This window comes from Pangasianodon hypophthalmus, chromosome 14 (genome assembly GCF_027358585.1).
Source record: "Pangasianodon hypophthalmus isolate fPanHyp1 chromosome 14, fPanHyp1.pri, whole genome shotgun sequence".
NCBI classification, from domain to species: Eukaryota; Metazoa; Chordata; class Actinopteri; order Siluriformes; family Pangasiidae; genus Pangasianodon; species Pangasianodon hypophthalmus.
Genome location: NC_069723.1, coordinates 8,605,809 through 8,623,743, shown reverse-complemented (window position 1 = coordinate 8,623,743; position 17,935 = coordinate 8,605,809). Strand labels below are relative to the sequence as shown.

The 17,935-nt window shown below is 38.6% G+C and overlaps 1 protein-coding gene across 2 annotated transcripts in view; it reads left to right on the top strand.

Annotated features, from left to right (window-relative positions):
* The window catches only part of sik2b (salt-inducible kinase 2b), a 49,381-nt gene that overhangs the window by 16,446 nt on the left and 15,000 nt on the right, over window positions 1–17,935 (top strand). For both annotated transcript variants that reach the window (XM_026923898.3, XM_053239989.1), the window contains 3 exons: window positions 5,806–5,967; window positions 11,089–11,213; window positions 12,458–12,581. In XM_026923898.3, coding sequence (XP_026779699.3) covers window positions 5,806–5,967; window positions 11,089–11,213; window positions 12,458–12,581 — 411 coding nt within the window. The remainder of the gene's footprint in view (window positions 1–5,805; window positions 5,968–11,088; window positions 11,214–12,457; window positions 12,582–17,935) is intronic.

The window sequence follows — 17,935 nt, the reverse complement described above, 5'->3', positions numbered from 1 at the left end:
TTGATTATTTTTCTCTAACTTCATGGCTCAGTAGTCCTGGCTGCAACAAAAATCGCTATCTTAGAATAGCCATCTTAATGCGCTCTTTCTTATACGTTATCACTTCCATAGTGACAGCCGATTCACAGCGGCTTGTACGGTGGACACTCCATATGACCTGATAATAAAAGGATTTTATAAGCATATTACTTAACAAAAGAAAGGAGATTTTATTTAACATTTATGGAACATTTATGGACACTGCAGTCGCCAGTGTCAGCTATGTAACAGTACGTTTTACTGTTACACAAGTTTTTATGTTAACTTCAAGAGAGAGAAAAACAAAGAGAGGTCATTGAAGGCATGACTGTTTATAGCTCATATAACGTAAGTGATAAGAGGAACTAACTTGTCTCGTGGACGTTACTTCAGGGCATGCACGTCCCATCATGTTTTGTTCTTTACATAATGAGCACATTGGTGAAATATTCTATTGTGCAATATTATGTGCATTTTAAATTATTGTTAAGATATGATGGGTATTAATGGGGATTGGGCTTTAAATTAGGGATGCACTGAAAGTTCAGCCAACAGCAACTTCCTGCCAGAAACAATTTTTTTGTTTTTTTTAGGAAAAGAATATAAAAGCTGCACATTTTGACAAAAAAAATGTATAGTTTGAATTTAAGATAAAATACAACAAGGTGACTCCTGAGCGTCGCGAAACAGAGTCGTCAGGGAATCGTGAGTTTGGATCCCAACAATGCCGTATCTATCCGTGGCCATCCAAAAGTGAAATTTAGACCGTGCTCTCTGGGTGGGAGGGATGGCATATTGTCTCTCCACTGTCAATCACAGGGTCACTAGTCAATCGTGGACATCTGTGAGCTCATGTATGTAGAAGAGGGTAGATAGCACTTTGCTCCGAGTGTGTTATGCTGCCCTGTGATGCTGTATGAGCAGCAGTTTGAAACGTTGCAAAGGTTTGCTTCACGTGTCTCGGAGGAAGCACGTGTTCACCTTTACCCTCCCCGGTTAGTGATTGTCGCGTGTTAGGGGGGAGCTGGCTTAGCTGACCTTAAACATTGTGGTTAAAATGACACTGCTCTTATACCTAACCATCACTGACATTTTCAACTTGTTCAATGTTGCCAGATCTTGAGATCTTAGCTTGAGCTGAAAAATTGACTAGGGGTGGTGGTTGTAATTTGTTCATCGCAGGCCTTGTTTACTGTAACATGAGGTGAATAGTAATTGGACTTTATTCATTGGATAATATTTGGACTGGAAACAGCATCCAGTCTGGCTAATAGGGCTGAAAAGGATCATGGTACTGAACAAGTGCCACAGTGTCTAATTACTGAAATGGGTACAATACTACTGTGGCTACTAGGCTTATGCAGTATAATGATGTTATCATCGCTATACGATATACCGCTGCCACGATATCCAGCGTTTGCTCCAGACATGCCAGCCTTTAGACATTTTGAGTTTAAAAATCACTCAAAAATATGCCAAAAGAGCAGTAGTTTTCTCCAATAATTATGGGCGATGAGCCAGTGAGCCAGTGTAATGATCTGTGCGGGTGTTTTGAACTTTTCAATATTAATTGACCCTGCCTGAAAGCTCGCTTTCTCACATGCTCTCATGAACGAGTGTCATTAATATAAAGCAAAATCTTTTAATGTATGTTAGACTTTGATAACATTAGACACATATATAGTTAACATCTGTATAACATCTGTTAACTATATTTATTAAAATGGCACCGAAAAATGGACAAAAATGACAAAAATTTACAAAACTGTTAACATAAAAAGCATTTTAAAAATAATAATTATACACTGTTTTTTTGAACCAGTGCTCTCTGGTGCTCTTCTGTGCCAGTTTGTAAAAGGATCATATAAGAAGTGTACTGTTATTATTATTTATTTATTTTTTTACTTTCCTTAAACATGAAATGGTGTAAATGCATGTTTTCCTGTCTCTTTTTAGACTATTGGTGCTGGACTAAATGAATTAAATCATTTATCGTGATTTTTAAAATGGAGAATTTTTAAAATGGAGAAGAAGGGAAAAGTCTATGATATCCTCCTGATCATATGTTTTCATAATAATAACAGGAGAACGTAGTCAGGTGAGCTGTGGACATTGTTTGCATACATGACATTCAATATGCATAATTTCATCTTTACAGTCAAAATGCTCTGTCGTCAAGCTGTAACTGCTTTTCTCTGTCTAAGGTTTTGAATTTAGAACTGGTTAGCATTGTTCCGTTGTGTAATACAGTAGTATTTACTGGTGAGTGAGCTATAAATTACTAAAACTAGTGTAAGCAACAGCCTGCCAAAGAAAAGGAAAAAACCCTGTCAGGTGACTTGAGGCCAAACAGAAACTCCAACACTATAAGCAATCAGAGTCAGCTGTTGTGTAAAGCCGGTAAACACACCACAGTGAGCTGGAAAAACACACACACACACACACACACACACACTGCAGAGGGACAGGTGCATACTCACATCATGACCATCATATGTAGCAATTTTTTGCTAACAGATTCATCTCAATTTTTATTGAAAACATACATACAGTTCCTGTGCATATTTTAATTTCTTAAATTATCTTTAAAATATTTTTATGCATTTTCAAATATTTTCCACTGTCGGTTTTCTCTGTACTTTTTTTTTTTTGGTGTTGTTATTGGAATGCTTGATGTAGAGTCCGAATCCAGCTCAAGAGCCACATTTTTTTGTGTCATTACCACACTACCTTCAAGCTGAGCTTGCTGCCTGATCTGCATCTGCTGTGGCTGATTTGCATCAAGCTCATGCCCCATTTTCACACGAGTAAAGCACATGTAAAACAGTGGCTCATGACAAGGCTAACTTGCTCACGTCTTTTGCAGTGCTGGGGTAGCATTTTATGCAACCGATGATAGTCTTGTAATTTTGTAGAACCTCACGGTTTCCTGAATATGTGTCATTAAAATCAAGTAAAAAGTTCTTTTTTTTTCTGTGGTACCAAACAAGCAAATTAATGACAAAAAAATTCACAGAACTCGGTTTATAGTTTAAGCTTATCTGTCTGGTTTGTCGAAATTTTTCATTTAAGCGTATCAGTGCTTTATATAAGCGTAGCATGCATTATTGGTGAGATGTACTACTGCAACAATGATATGCTGTACCTTATTAAATAACGACGATAACTTCATATACAGTGTTTATAAAAACAGAATCCAGAATTTATCAAAAATGAGCAAAAATGATAAGCATTGCAAGTTTTCCAGTCAGCATGATGGGAGAAACAATTTCTCTTTCTCGTTAGAACTATTTTTTTTTAAATAATAGAATTTTTTCTATTACTATAATAGCTCTGTTATTGCTTTTGTTAACCATGTCGTGTTTCCCTGGAGTTGGATATGAAGTCGTAGACATGTAAAATGTTTTTGTCATCCATTACCATGTGATGAACTAAACAACTTTCAACATAAAAGAGCACAAATCAGGTAATGGATATTAAAAAAACAATACATAAGTGGTTAAAAAATATCATTAAACACAATTAGGGACATAAAAAAAAGTTTCATATGCATGAAACAGTTAGAAAGTTGGACCCATTAGTGCACTGTTCCCCCCACACAGGGACTTAAGAGCCCAAAGGGAAATAAGAGCACAGTTTTTGAATTGCACACTTTAGCTGAATCTTGAGTTTCAAATTCAATTGTTAAACACCATTTTCGTATAAGCTGTTTAACACCAAGCAGCTTGGAATTGTTCCAAGACAGAAGCCCCTCCTTAGAGCGTCTTCCCCAAGTGTTATTTGAATTGCAGTTTGATCATTTGTGTTCTGCTCAGATGAGACCAGAGTCAGACTTTTTTTTGATCATGCACACCATCAGCATGTTCAAACAAGAAAAATAACATGATACCCATCGTAAGATATGTGTCTTATGTATCGTGTAATGCATCGATGCTTTGGGGCTGTTTTGGTTTGGAAGTTCTTGAGATGGTTGATGGATTAGTGAAATTTGCTAAAACTCTGCCAGGAGGTTAATTAATCAGAAGTGTGCTAATCATTTTGAAAAAATGTACTACTTAAAAATGTTTTGAAAATTTTTTGTAAAAAAAAATGTTGTAAATAAAAAGCATGTTTACATACTGTATGTTTGAGCTCAAGATAACACTTATTATTTCGATTTTTATTATTGATAAGATATACTATCCAAAAGTATTGGAACAGCAAGGCCAATTCTTTTGTTTTTGCTCTACACTGAAGACATATGGGTTTGAGATGATAGGTGAATATGAGAAGATGAATATGAGATGATCAATCAGAATTTAAGCTTTTATTTGCTGATATTTACAACCAGAAGTGTTAAACAACTTAGAACATGGCACCTTTGGTGGAAGACCACCCAATTTATATTTGAGAAAAAAGTGTAATAATAGACAGGCTTAAAGTAAATTAAAGTAAATAACACTTAATATTTGCTTGCATATCCCTTGCTTGCAATAACTACATCAAACTAGCAACGCACTGACATGACCAAACTGTTGCATTCTTCTTTTGTGTTGCTTTTCCAGACTTGTACCACAGCTTCTTTCAGTTATTATTTGTTTTGGGGGGGTTTCTCCCTTCAGTCTCCTCTTCGGGAGGTGAAATGCATGCTCAACTGGGTTAAGGTCTGGTGATTGACTTGTCCAGTCTAAAACCTTCCACTTTTTTCTCCTGCTGAAGTCCTTTGTTGTGTTGACAGTGTGTTTTGGGTTATTGTCTTGCTGCATGATGAAGTTCCTCCCAATTAGATTAGAAGCATTTCTCTGTAAATTGGCAGACAGAATGTTTCTGTAGACTTCTGAATTCATTCTGCTGCTACATCCATGAGTTACATCACCAATAAAGATTAGTGAGCCCGTTCCAGAAGCAGCCATGCAAGCCCAAGCCATGACACTACCTCCACCGTGCTTGAGCGATGAGCTTGTATGTTGTATATCATGAGCAGATCCTTTCTTTCTCCACACTTTGATAGAGATTAATCTTGGTTCCAAAACTTTTGTGGCTCATCTCTGTATTTCTTTGCAAATTCCTATCTGGCCAATTCCAGTCTGATTCTTACTGCTGATGAGTCGTTTGCATCTTGTGGTATGGCCTCTATATTTCTGCTCTTGAAGTCTTCCTCGAACAATGGATTGTGATACCATCAACCCTGCCCTATGGAGGTTGTTGGTGATGTCACTGTTGGTTTTGGGATTTTCTTTGCAGCTCTCACAATGTTTTTGTCATCAACTGCTGTTGTTTTCCTTGGCCAACCTGTGTGGTTGTTAGTACACCAGAGGTTTCTTTCTTTTTCTGATTGTAGTTAAAATTGAAATTGTCATTAAATTTGTCATCTTGGTTATGCCCAATTCTTGTGCAGTGGCTCTGATCGCTTTTCCCTCTTCTCTCAGCTTAAATGGATTGCTTTCCTCCCATAGACAGCTCTCTGGTCTTCATGTTGGTTTATCCTTTTTAACAAAAAAGTAGTCTTCACAGGTAAAACCCAGGGCTCAGACAAAGAGTAGACATTCATCACATCTATTAAGAGTAAAATTTAGGCAGCAAGATGTCATGTTCCGTGTTTTTTAACACATCTAGATCTAAATATCAGGAAATGAAAGCTGAAAATCTGATTTATCATCTCATATTCATCTTTTGATCTCAAACACAAATGTCTTCAGTGTAGACCAAAAACAAAAGAATTGGCCTTGCCTTTCCAATACTTTTAGAGGGGACTGTATATTATGTGCTTTAGAGATGACTGATTTAATCCTCACTTTTATCTTACAGACTATCTGGCCAAGCATGGACGGCTGAGTGAGCCTGAAGCCCGTCGCAAGTTCTGGCAGATTCTATCTGCAGTGGAATATTGCCACAACCGCAACGTTGTACACCGGGACCTGAAAGCTGAGAACCTGCTGCTGGACGGACACATGAACATCAAGATTGCAGGTAAAACAGGACCATCTGTGTTTCAGAAGCAGGCAACCGAGGACAAGAAGTAAGCAGTAGACATGCAAGGATTTATTCTATTATTTAAGTCCAAACTTTAGAATAAACCAGGAGTAGTTCTTAATTGTAAAATGGAATTAATGATGCACACTGACTATAAGTGGAGTGCAATAATTCTACTTATTAGAATGAATAATTAATACAACATGATGGGGTTTGCTATTATAGGAATATAATCATATAATGATGGCATATACTGTGACCACTCCAAAGTTGATTATTTTCCAATAAAAGCCCATCACAGAGTGTTTTATTCCTCTTAAACACTTATTTTTTTAAATAGCATGTTTTTAAATTCATTTATTATTAACCATATACATATTATGTGGCGCATCCACCATACAAGACCCTGTGAATTAGCTGTTACTATGGAAACAATGATATATTAGAACAAGCCCATTAATATAAACCTATGATTTGAATTACAGCCGGCATTACTATTAGACTAATCACCAAGACCTTATGACCAGTCAGATTGAAGAACTTAACAAAGTAAATCCTAATAAATAAATTTCTATGACTAAACTTCATCATGAAACTTCATTTTATTGTTGATCTGTAAAGCTCAGTGTAACTTCATGACAGTGTGGAAGAGTCATTCTCTGATATTAGTTCCACACCCTTGCATACAGTATTCCTTGGTCATGGTCATGTCTTCCTCCTTCGCCTATGATGTATGTGCGTGGGCGCTTTAAACCAAGCCCTCCTCTGATTATAATTGTGCCGCTGACTTCATCCGCGGCTGTGTATCCAGTGACTTCAGCGGATCTCCAGTCCTTTCTGGCTCAGTACCTTGGTTCCTCCAGGAACACTGCTTACAGTAAACACATGCTGCTGTTATTAATACAGATGATGCAAAATGATATGTGTGGAAGGGGATAATGACATGATAGGGGCACTTAAACACACACGGGCCAGACGCGTCTGGTTCCTGGTAGTGACTTTAACAAGAGCCAGATTCAAGCGAAATGATACTAGTGAGATACGTCCCTGCAAGATGAGGAAAGGGGGGCTTGATTTGATCTGACTCAGGTTCAGCCTGATGAGTAGGTGTGCTTTGATTAGGATGTGGAGCTCTAAGAAACGGATCTGATATTCTGGAGGTAATGAAGTCAGCAGGCAGTAACGGGCACATCCTGTGCTGACCAGACAGATACACACTGCCATGCACAAACAGTATTTACTCTCGGCTACAAGGCATTTAAGGCCACCAGTCCAGCTACGGCTCTATTCTCAGGATGACAGCTATATGAACTATCCAGCCAAGTGTTTTAGAGAGAGAGAGAGAGAGAGAGAGAGAGAGACTTGTACATGTACATCAGATTGCAACCTTTAAGATTCTGAAGGTCGTGGCCAGCTAAGTGTACAAAAACATAATAGGTGCGTGAGAAGAGTATCTGAGGCTAAGACTAATAGTTTAGTGCTCATTCCACCAGGCATCCCCAAAGGTCCTGTCTTATTTGGCCCTCTGTTTGATGCTTTAGCAAACCTTCAGAAGCCACCTAGATTTGCAGGCTCTCAGAGAAAGGTCATAGCATTAAGGTAGCTTTTTATCTGCAGCTTGAAAGAGCTGCATGTCTATATGTAGAGCTCAGGGAGAGTTCAAACTTAGCACTGGACACTCAAAGTGGTCAGCCATGTGCATTTACACTGTCCCATCAAAGCGTGGAACAGATGTGCTCCAGGTTGCCTCATCTGTTCTCCAAGGATCAATTACAGGTTTGGTCATCTTCTTAAGCAAACATGTAGGAGTGGAAGACACGTCATGGACATCGGACAGTTGTGAAACAGCTGAAAAGCATGTCATGACTGAATCCCCAGAGACTTGCGCAAGGTTGTTGTGCTCATGCTATGAGAGTCATAGTGAACCCAGTGCACATTTGGGTCCACAGGAGGGTTCCATTATGAAAGAGCTTACTGACCTCTGTACAAGCTTTTGTTAACACACCAACCAAGCTAGCTGTTATGTGCTTCTGCTTTAATAAGAGCTGCAGTCAGAGGGCTGGATAAGAATGAGTGATTGCAGTATGGAGCACTGAGGGACTCACCTCTGCAGTGTCACCCGGGGCAGCATTGACGTCAATCTCTACCGCTCGGCATTCGGCTTGTAAAGTGGGTCAGCTCTTCTCAGGAGTCTTCACCATTCCTGCCTCACACATCTCAGATGTTTTTTTTTTTCCACCTCCCCTTCGTACCTCTCACCTCCCTTTCGTATTAATCTCTCCATCATTTTGTCTCCTGGCCTCAGTCTCTTTTTCCATTACTCACAGGAATTGAGACAAAATTGCAGCACTGACACGCCATTCATCTTTTGACCTCCTCTGATTGAATCTACCTTTATAAATCATGCGTCCTGCATGGAGCAGAGTGAAGCTGAAGAACTAGTTCTGTTTGCAGTTTAACAGATTGTACGTCAAAAATGCCTTCATAAAGATCTGATAGGGTAAATAAACAGACAGAACGTCCGTGTTCAATGTTTATCCCAGAACAAATTAAATCAGCATGAATCTGTTTTGACGCGAAAAGTCTGCTGCACGAGAAACGAAAGGCCACAGATTAGGAAATCAGTACACAGCACTGACTATGTCAGTGGCTTGGTGGGTGAGATTTTATAGACATGGTATAGACTTTTTCAGACTACTTTCCATGCACCATATCTGCGATTACCATGGAGAAGAACTGAGACACCTCCTGTACTAAGAAAATAAAGGAAATGCCATTTACTCAAAAACTCAATGGCAGTTGTTGGGGCAGCCAATATACACAAATAAATTTGTAACACTTTCACGAGTTCTTGAGGCAAAAGCATTTTTAAATTATATTCTTAATTCGTCCTTTGAAAAATGGGGCTAGTTTTTTCATCATGAGGAATTTTTGGTTATACATTACCAAAGTACACACGTAAACACAGAAGAGCCTCAGTTTCTGTCTGATTGTATTTGAACACCACAAAAGCTTCAGGAAATATACTATATTGCTCCATTGTTGGGAATTTGACATCTACTCATATCTGTCTTATCCTAAGACCATTATTGTTGGGTTGTAGATTTGAATTTGTGTATGTTAAATGTCTTGTTGACTGATGTGAACAACTTCCATTATGACAGGAGTTTCGAGTAAATAGGACATCCAGTTTTTTTTTTAGTATAGGGAAATTTGTCAAAAATTCTCTTTGTGGTAATCACACAAAGTACACCGATGCACATTAGGAAGATTAGGTTGATTACACGCTGAGGTATTAACTTGTCACGAATTCCCCTTCTCAAAACAAAACGACGTGAAATCAGTGCTCATCATGCTGGGAATTGCGCCACGTGCGTTTGTGTTAAGGCTTGTCTTCCTGGCTGTGACCCTTGCTAGTGTTTAGTGTCTGGTTTAATTCAGTCTCCCACTCCGGACTATGACAGTGATTTTTGGATTGCTCCTAATAAACAGCACACTGTGTCTACGTACATGCGTCCTGCCTTCACTAACCACACAGGACATAACTCTTTTTATTTCAGATTCTGATTGTGCTGCACAAACACCTGGATAAACCAAGGCTGTTTTTTTTTTTTTTTTTTTTTTGGAATATTCTTTTATTTATGAGACGCATATGTCACTCCAAAACAAATGTCTTCGATTTCAAACACAATGCACTATTCAGATTAAGGTTCTCCAGTGTTATGAAGTACTATGAAGCGTTCAGGTTTTCTGGTACGGTACGATGAGGCATTCTCTTGTAGAGTTCATGATTTGTGAAGTCTATGAATTGGGCTTGGCACCAGTTTGTTGTACAACATTATCTGCTCTGCTTGACCTTCTGAAACAATACTGTTTCAGATTTTACTTATCAAGGCAGCATGTGTTTAATTAACTTTGTGTAACTCATTATAATTGTATACAACTGTGGTCATGGATCTCTGTGTTGTTATTGTATTACAGTTTATGGTTGATCCAGTGTCCTGCGGTGACACTATGGGAATTTTACTTTGCGGAGGGGTGGGGAATTTGATTAGTCTTTGCTCTGTTTGCATGCCATATTTGGCGACCTTGCCCCATTGTTCTGCCATGAACAGACTCTCTATCTAATCTGTAAGCACTTTGCCCAGCATGTCTGACCGTATAAAAAAAACTGGCTGCTGTTCTATGATATTACTGTACCAGCTTCCAGTCTCACTGCACATTCAGCTGATAGAACATTCAGGCTTGTTTTGCAGTCTAGAGTGTACTGTTATCGAGATGTGAGATGCTGATATACCAGCTGAATGTGCTGTGGCACATGCATGCCAGTTATCACGGGATAAAGCAGACGGAATGAGTGGCTTTATGTAATCAGGACGGCTTCTGTTACGTGGCGTTATAGCATGTTTTCAGTTTTTACTTCAAGTCAGTGCTGTATGAAAGGTCAAAGCTTGTGAAATAAAACTGGATTTGTTGTTAGATGTTCGCATAAGACTACTTAATGCCCTCAATTTGTGTTCTTATTACGGGTCATAACCTAGCCCAGGATGTTAATGACAACTTTAATGACAAAAATGGAGATTTACACTTAATTATGTTGGTCCCTAGTTCTGATTGTGGAGACAAGGGAACTGTAATGACATGACAGATTATTCATTATGCTCTGCAGCTCTGATTGAAAAACCCTCGTACGAGAGCAGGACCTTCTCCTGAAGGTCAAATGTGAAGCATTTGTCCTGCACTTGGTCCTGAAAGCCAAAGACACCGTCTCGCACAGGGGAATGAGGGTTAATGAGCATATGTCTCGCTGTAATTATCTCTCCCACCTCCTCATGACCTGATTCACACACGCACATACACACAAACGGTGCTGTAATTCAGGCTGCTGTCAGTCAGTGTGTGCTTCCTGTGAGTCAGGCTTCTAATCCTCCTCTGATTTGTGTGCCGCTGCTGGAGAGAATGATCTCGCTCTTCTCACTCATCTCCTTTCCACCAGTCCACCCCCTCATCCAAAACAGAGCAATCTGTCATGCATATCATCCATCCCTATACTCACATCTTGCCTTTCTCTCTCTCTCTCTCTCTCTCTCTCTCTCTCTCTCTCTCTCTTTACTACAGATTTTGGCTTCGCAAACTTCTTCCAGCCAGGAAAGCCTTTGGCCACGTGGTGTGGCAGTCCACCATACGCCGCCCCTGAAGTGTTTGAAGGACAGCAATACGAAGGACCACAGTTAGACATCTGGGTAAGCCTTTTATGGCTTTAAAAAAAAAAAAAAAAAAGATTCAAAAGTGAATGCCCCAACGATGAGATCACATTAGAGATATTACATCAGTAAATTCCTTTACAGATTCCAAAAAAGTAAAAATGTCTGAAAAAGATGTAAGCAAGTAGAATGCCATTACGCAAATTGATTTCCTTTGGAAAAAAAAAAAAAAAAAGACACAGGCACGTGGCTTAAAATGTTAAAACAAATGTGGTGCTGTTGCTTATGAGCCACAGTGAGTGTGCTATCCTTCTGTAATGGTGGTGAAAACACATAACTGATCACACGGGTGCCAATACTTACCTACTTTACCTTTGGGACTATGAAAACTATGAAAAGATGATATTGCACCACAAAAATGAAAGTATGCACTCTTTAATATCTGTCATGAAGTGAGCTATGTGCATTAAGTATTAAGCCTATGTATTAAGCCTAGATAGCGAAAAAGAAGCCATTTGGTGATGTATAGTAACATATTTATTAAGTAATTTAACTTTTGATGTTACGACAGTCACAAAACTACTACTGAACATTGCTTTTTTGTTATTGGATAGATAATGCTTTTTATCAGATGCGTTTCATTTTCAAAATGAAGGCTTTCTGACTCAAGTGACAGTTGTTATTATTGGATTTGAGCAATCAGTGGTCCGTACTATATAAAGCTCCGCCCCCACTTGCCCCTGTTCACTGCATTTGGTACCCTGGCAAGCTAGGTAATTTGCCTGAAAGTGACTCAACAACAGCAAATATTTATACCGGTTTAAACCTGTGTCCAGATTTCATACTCTCCTATAAAACACACTCTGATGGTATGCCTGTCTGCTGAGAATAAACAGAAAGAGATACTCTTCCTGATGTGTGTCTTATTTTGAGGAGTATTTCCATATTTGGTATGTTTGAAGTGGCCCTGAAAAGTATTACAAAGTATGGCATTTATTTAGAGGACACCTGAGCGGTTAATTAGTCATCTGACAAGCTGTTTGTGCGACCTCTTGAACTCGTCTGACGTCAGTGTGTAAACCAAACAGCCTCTACAGTGGATGAGAGATAGAGAGAAGGGTCATGTGAGAGCACCTGTACCTTGACACCTAATGCGTGGTGTGTATGTGCTGAGTTATCTGGTTATGCACTGTTAATGATTTTACTGTGTGTGTGCGTGCGTGCATGCACGTGTATGTGTGTGTACGTGTACGTGTGTGTGTGTGTGTGTGTGTGTCTTGCAGAGCTTGGGGGTGGTCCTTTACGTGCTGGTGTGTGGAGCCCTGCCTTTTGACGGTCCCTCTCTACCTGTGCTACGGCAGCGCGTGTTAGAAGGCCGCTTCCGAATCCCATACTTCATGACTGAAGGTGAGCACGTTTGAGTTTCTTTTTTACAGCCTCACTTGAAGACAAGTTAAATGAAAAAGGAAATGGAAAACTTGGATCCTGAATGTGCATCTGTGGAATCTCCGTGACGGGAAAGGAGGCTTGAGGCATGTGTTATGGAAAAGCAGAGAAACAAAGCACTCGAAATTGAATATATCAAGTTACCCAATTCCATGAGTGTTTTCCCCATTCAAGTGTTTTACACAATCTACCTAGCACGAGTCCACACACCAGCTGCTTCCTGGATGGGTTCTTGCATATATGGGCGGAGCTCCAGCCCCCACAACTCCTCTCAGTAAAGCAATTTGAGCCGTTCTCCGAATGCGAAGGGAAGAACATTGTGTGCTTTTACTTTACATTTCCTCCCTGCATGTCCTCATCGCACAGGACTGCATCCCCACAGAGCAAGCACATTCCATCTCTCTCTCACACACACACACTCACACACACACATGCACATACGCACACTGTTCCTCTACTGCAGACTTCACTACACATTCACTCAACACACCCGGAGGATCGTTTCCAGTTTTTCCGTTTATATGCCGCTCATAAGTTTGTATAAGTTCAAAAAAATTCCAGCTGTAAAATTATATTTACAGAATTACTTTTCAACTTAATGTTTATCCGTCGCCTCTGTAACATCTGTAGGACCAGAATTTCGACGTTTCCCGGTGTTGAGAACGGAAAACGTGTTTACTTGAAACACATTTGGAGTTGAGTGCAAAAGTTTGCAGACCCTCAGGCCAAAAATATGTATTCATAACAAGAAGACATTTAGTGTATTAAGTTTTACAGATGTTCATTATCATAAGTAATTAATTATTAATATATTAACATATTAATATAATAATAATAATAGTGGGAAAATAATGAAACATCAGTTCAAAAATTTTCATCTCCTATTCTGAATATAATATAAATATTCGCTAATGATTTTATATTCAGTAGTACTTAAAATATATAATTATATAATGCAAATTCTAAGCTATAACCATCACAGTCTAAAAATAAATCTCTCAGGATGAGACCTTTAGATGAATAGAAATTGAAAGTTTAAAGATTTAGAAAAACCTTTGAATGAAGAATTCAGTTTCCCTTTAAATGCTTATTGGCTCCAACAGCTGCACTGGACTTTTGAGTTTTGAGTAAACAGGCTTTTTTTTTTTTTTTTCTTATAATGTGTACAAAGAAAAGTGTTGTCTTTGATAATCACACACATGCTACAGCTTCGGGAAATTAGCTTGAAAACAACACTGGTGTATTCCTTTAATCTCTATCCCAGGCTGCTCTCCTAAAGGGCTCGTTATACTTCAGCAGGACGAACTCTGGAAAGCCGTGAGCTTTCACAGTCTTTCAGAACTGTCCATCAAACAAGGAGGCGGGTGTGATACGCGAAAGAAATTTCATTGTACGATCAAAGAAAATGCCAGCGCTTTCGACTGAGATGGAGATGTCGATGTTTTTATTCTGTCTTCAAATGAGAAAGATTATACAGAGTCGCTCTGCCTAATGGAAAGCATCATTTGAGGCTTTTGAACTTTTCTCAGCGCTTGATTAAAGCAGAACGCTCGTGTGACTCTTTTCCAGCTTGTCTCCTATTATGATTTAAACCTAAATGGGCACCTTCATTTTAAAATGTACTTAGCTGTTAAGTCTCTAAACACTGATTCCATATAAACAGCTCCACTGCGCTGACTCAAAAGAGAAAAGCAGCTCAAACTCATCTCACGCTCAACTAACTAAGGAATAACGCACTATAGGGTGTATGGTTAAAGGAAATTATACCACAGCTTGGGTGAATTCTCAAATCTGATTGGTTAGGAGGTTATTTTTGTTTAACAGCACGGAGCTGTAACATGAATGATTACATGATTGTAACATGAAGGTAATATTAATGTGCTTGTTCTAATATGTTATTGTTTCTATAGCAACAGCTCATTTATAGAGACTTGTATGGCGGACACACCACGTAATCTAAGAAGAATAATAAACAGATTTTTAAAACAATTTGTTTAACAAAGAAAAAGGTATAATTGTTGATGTGATGAAGTGTTTTTTTTTCCTTAGGTGGTGTTTATGTAACATTTGTGGAAGGAGTCTCAAGTGTAAGCACTTTGTAACAGTTATTGTTCTTTGTAAAAGAACAAAAAAGCACAAAAAAGTCTTCAGGACAGAGGAGTTTATGCTTTTTGCTTGGTAAAATAACAAGCTTTTTGAGAGAGAGAGAGAGAGAGAGAGAGAGAGAGACTCTGGTGAGGGAAAAACTTTTTATAGTTGTTGTATAATGTAAGTGAGAACAGGAACTAACTTGTCCTGTGGATGTTCAACAACACTAAATCTAACTATAAACTGTTACAAAGCGTGATGTCTCATTCATTTATAAATTAAATGTTGCACATTGCTGTGGTGTAAGCGGAATAACACACTTCAGACCGTGCAGTTAGACAAAAATAATACATTTCAGGGTATATTATTTGCGTATAACAGTCTGTTATGTGTTACTTCTTGTTACTTCTCGATGAGATGGTGTGATGTGGTCTGAAGTGAAGCAGATTTAATGTTACCCTCCCAAAGTTGATTATTTTCCGATCACAGCATGTCCTGAAGTGTTTTATTCCTCTTATACCACAGCAATTGACCTACACGTCATGACTTTTATAGTTACATTTAATGTGATGAAACGTCTTCAAAAAATGTTAGTTCCCGTTATCACTTACATTATAACATATAAAAAGAGCTGTTCCCTCACTAGCCTGCCGAGAAACCACAAAGCCCTCTGTCGAAAACATAAATCTACAGCTTTACCTCTGAATGTTACAATGCGCTGACACTGGAGACTCCTTCCAAACATCTCCTCCCAGAAAACATCACAATATCAACAATTACACACGTTTGTACACTACACATCCTTGTGCTTGTTGTTACTATAGAATCGAATACTATAGAATCGTATTAGAAGGAGTGCATTTATATAGATCGGTGATTCGCTCTCACTACTGTCAGAGCTGCTGTTATAGAACATTAATCAACACCTTCAATCAATCAGTAATGTTCAAGGATTTCAAGAGTGCTGTGGTATAAACTAGTTTAAATCATCCATCCAATCAAACAACTTCAAAAGGCTTTTGTTCAGACAAAAAAAATTATTCAAAGTAAAATATTCTCGGCACTTAGAAGCCGATTGGTTTAAAAGGAATCGCACTTCCACTTCACTGTGGGGAATGAAGTTAAACTGATAGATTTATTACAACAGGTACTTTCTGATAAGTGTGTTAGAGGACAGGGTGTGAGACATGCTGTCGGACCTCTCACCACTTTCCAGTTCACATTTATTCGCTACCAGCCAATCACAGTGAAGTTGGGCGGGCATTTCAGAGCTGCTGTGGCATCTGTAGACCTGTCGGGATGGAAGGTATAAGTGTCCCTATGTAAAGAGAAAGGGTCTCAGCTGTGGTAGATGTGGTAGCTCAGTGGTTAAGATGTTGGACTTCTGATCGGAAGGTTGTGAGTTCAAGGCCCTTAACCGTCAACTGCTTCGCTGTATAAATGAGATACACGTAAGTCGTTCTGGATAAGGGCGTCTGCCAAATGCCATAAATGTAAATGTGGATTTTTAAGCACGGGGTCATTCAGTGTTAAAATGAAGGGGGTGGAATAAAGTACCATGTGTTGAAGCTTAGTGACTCATAAAGGGGAGTGGACGAGCGAATGGAGATGTGCTTGAAAGAGCGGAGAACATTAACCCCTTCACTGTGCCAGCTCATAACATCAGGTTCACGAGTCACACGCAGCCGATGACACACAAAGGTCTCTGTAAATTCTGGGATGAGATAATGTGGAACATATCCATCCCGCTTTGTCTGGCTCCTCTACAGAGCAGAGTTTGTGAGCTTTTTCTCAGCTGCGCTTCACATAGACTGCATATTCCAGAGACAGTACGTGCTGTCACTGCTCCTGTGTGCTTCCTCAGTGTCTACATCACAGCCACACTGCCTGCTTCATACTTATAACTGTGGCCTTTTTATCACTGTCCTACAGGACACTTAGTGTTCTAGGCCTTTCCCCTATCTTCTTCTTGTTATATGCTCTTTTTTTTGTGTCTCTGTATGTCGTTCTGAATTACACTGTGAGAATTTTCAAAGAAAAAGAAAGGATGCGGAAATCAGAGCTGTCACTGGTGTCTCTTTTTATTGCGCTAATAAAGTCAGCAGTGTGGATTGATTTTAGTTTTTATAAGCCCCAGCAGTAGGGACATAAAACTGTTATTGATGCCAGACATGATAAAAACTCTTCTTTTTTTTTTTTTTTTCTTTTTTTTTTTTCAACCATATTGCTATCTCCTTTATGTGTAGTGTATGTGTGATTATCACAGACAATAATTTCACATTTCAACAGACAATAATTTCCCTGTACTGAGAGATGAAAAGATAATCTGTTTATACCGTCAATAAACGTTTAAAATGTGTGGTTATATAACGCAAATCGAAAACTACAACAATAAAGTCTAATAGTAAAGGAATTAGGATGAGACATGAAAGTCTTACCAAAGCTGTTATGTAAAAAAAAAAAAAAAAAAAAAAAAAAAAGTTACTTATGGTTTTTTTTAATTGTTTTTTTTTTAGTTCTGTGGCTTCGGCGAATGACCCAAGCATCTGTGTTCATAACATATGACCACAAATTGTACAGATTTATACCACAATGCTGTTGAATTTTCTAATACAGCACAACTAACAGCAATTCTAGCTCTGATTCAAATTGCATGTTTATTTTAATGTCCATCTTCTAATACGTTATTGTTTCTATAGTAACAGGGACTTGAATGGCAGATGCTCTACATAAACAGCTTTAAAAACCGTGAGATGTGTGATTGTCATTTATGGAAGAAGTTTCCGGTGTTAGAGATAAAGCTAAAGTTTTTTGACATGGGAAAGTCTACAGGACAGAAGGCATTGCATGTTCCTGCATTTTCCAAGCTGCATTTTTTTCTTATTAACTTCGAGGGAGGAAAAAAGATAGACTACTGTTTATAGCTGCTATTATGTAAGTGATATCTTGTAATTGCAACTTTAAGCAGATAAAACATATGACGTGTCATTCTTTAATAAATAACAGATTGTTGGCAAATAGCTGAGAAATAAAACGGTTCAGAATGTGCTGATATTGGAAAGTAATACACTTTTTGGTGGTAACAGTAACTCCATCACTGAGTATTTTCCTATAACAGCATGCCTCGCAGTGTTTTATTCATTACCTAAAGTTTAATTAATAATAGCTTTCATGTAGAATTCACAAAATTGTTATACAAAAAATATGTTTCGCAGGAACGTGAACTG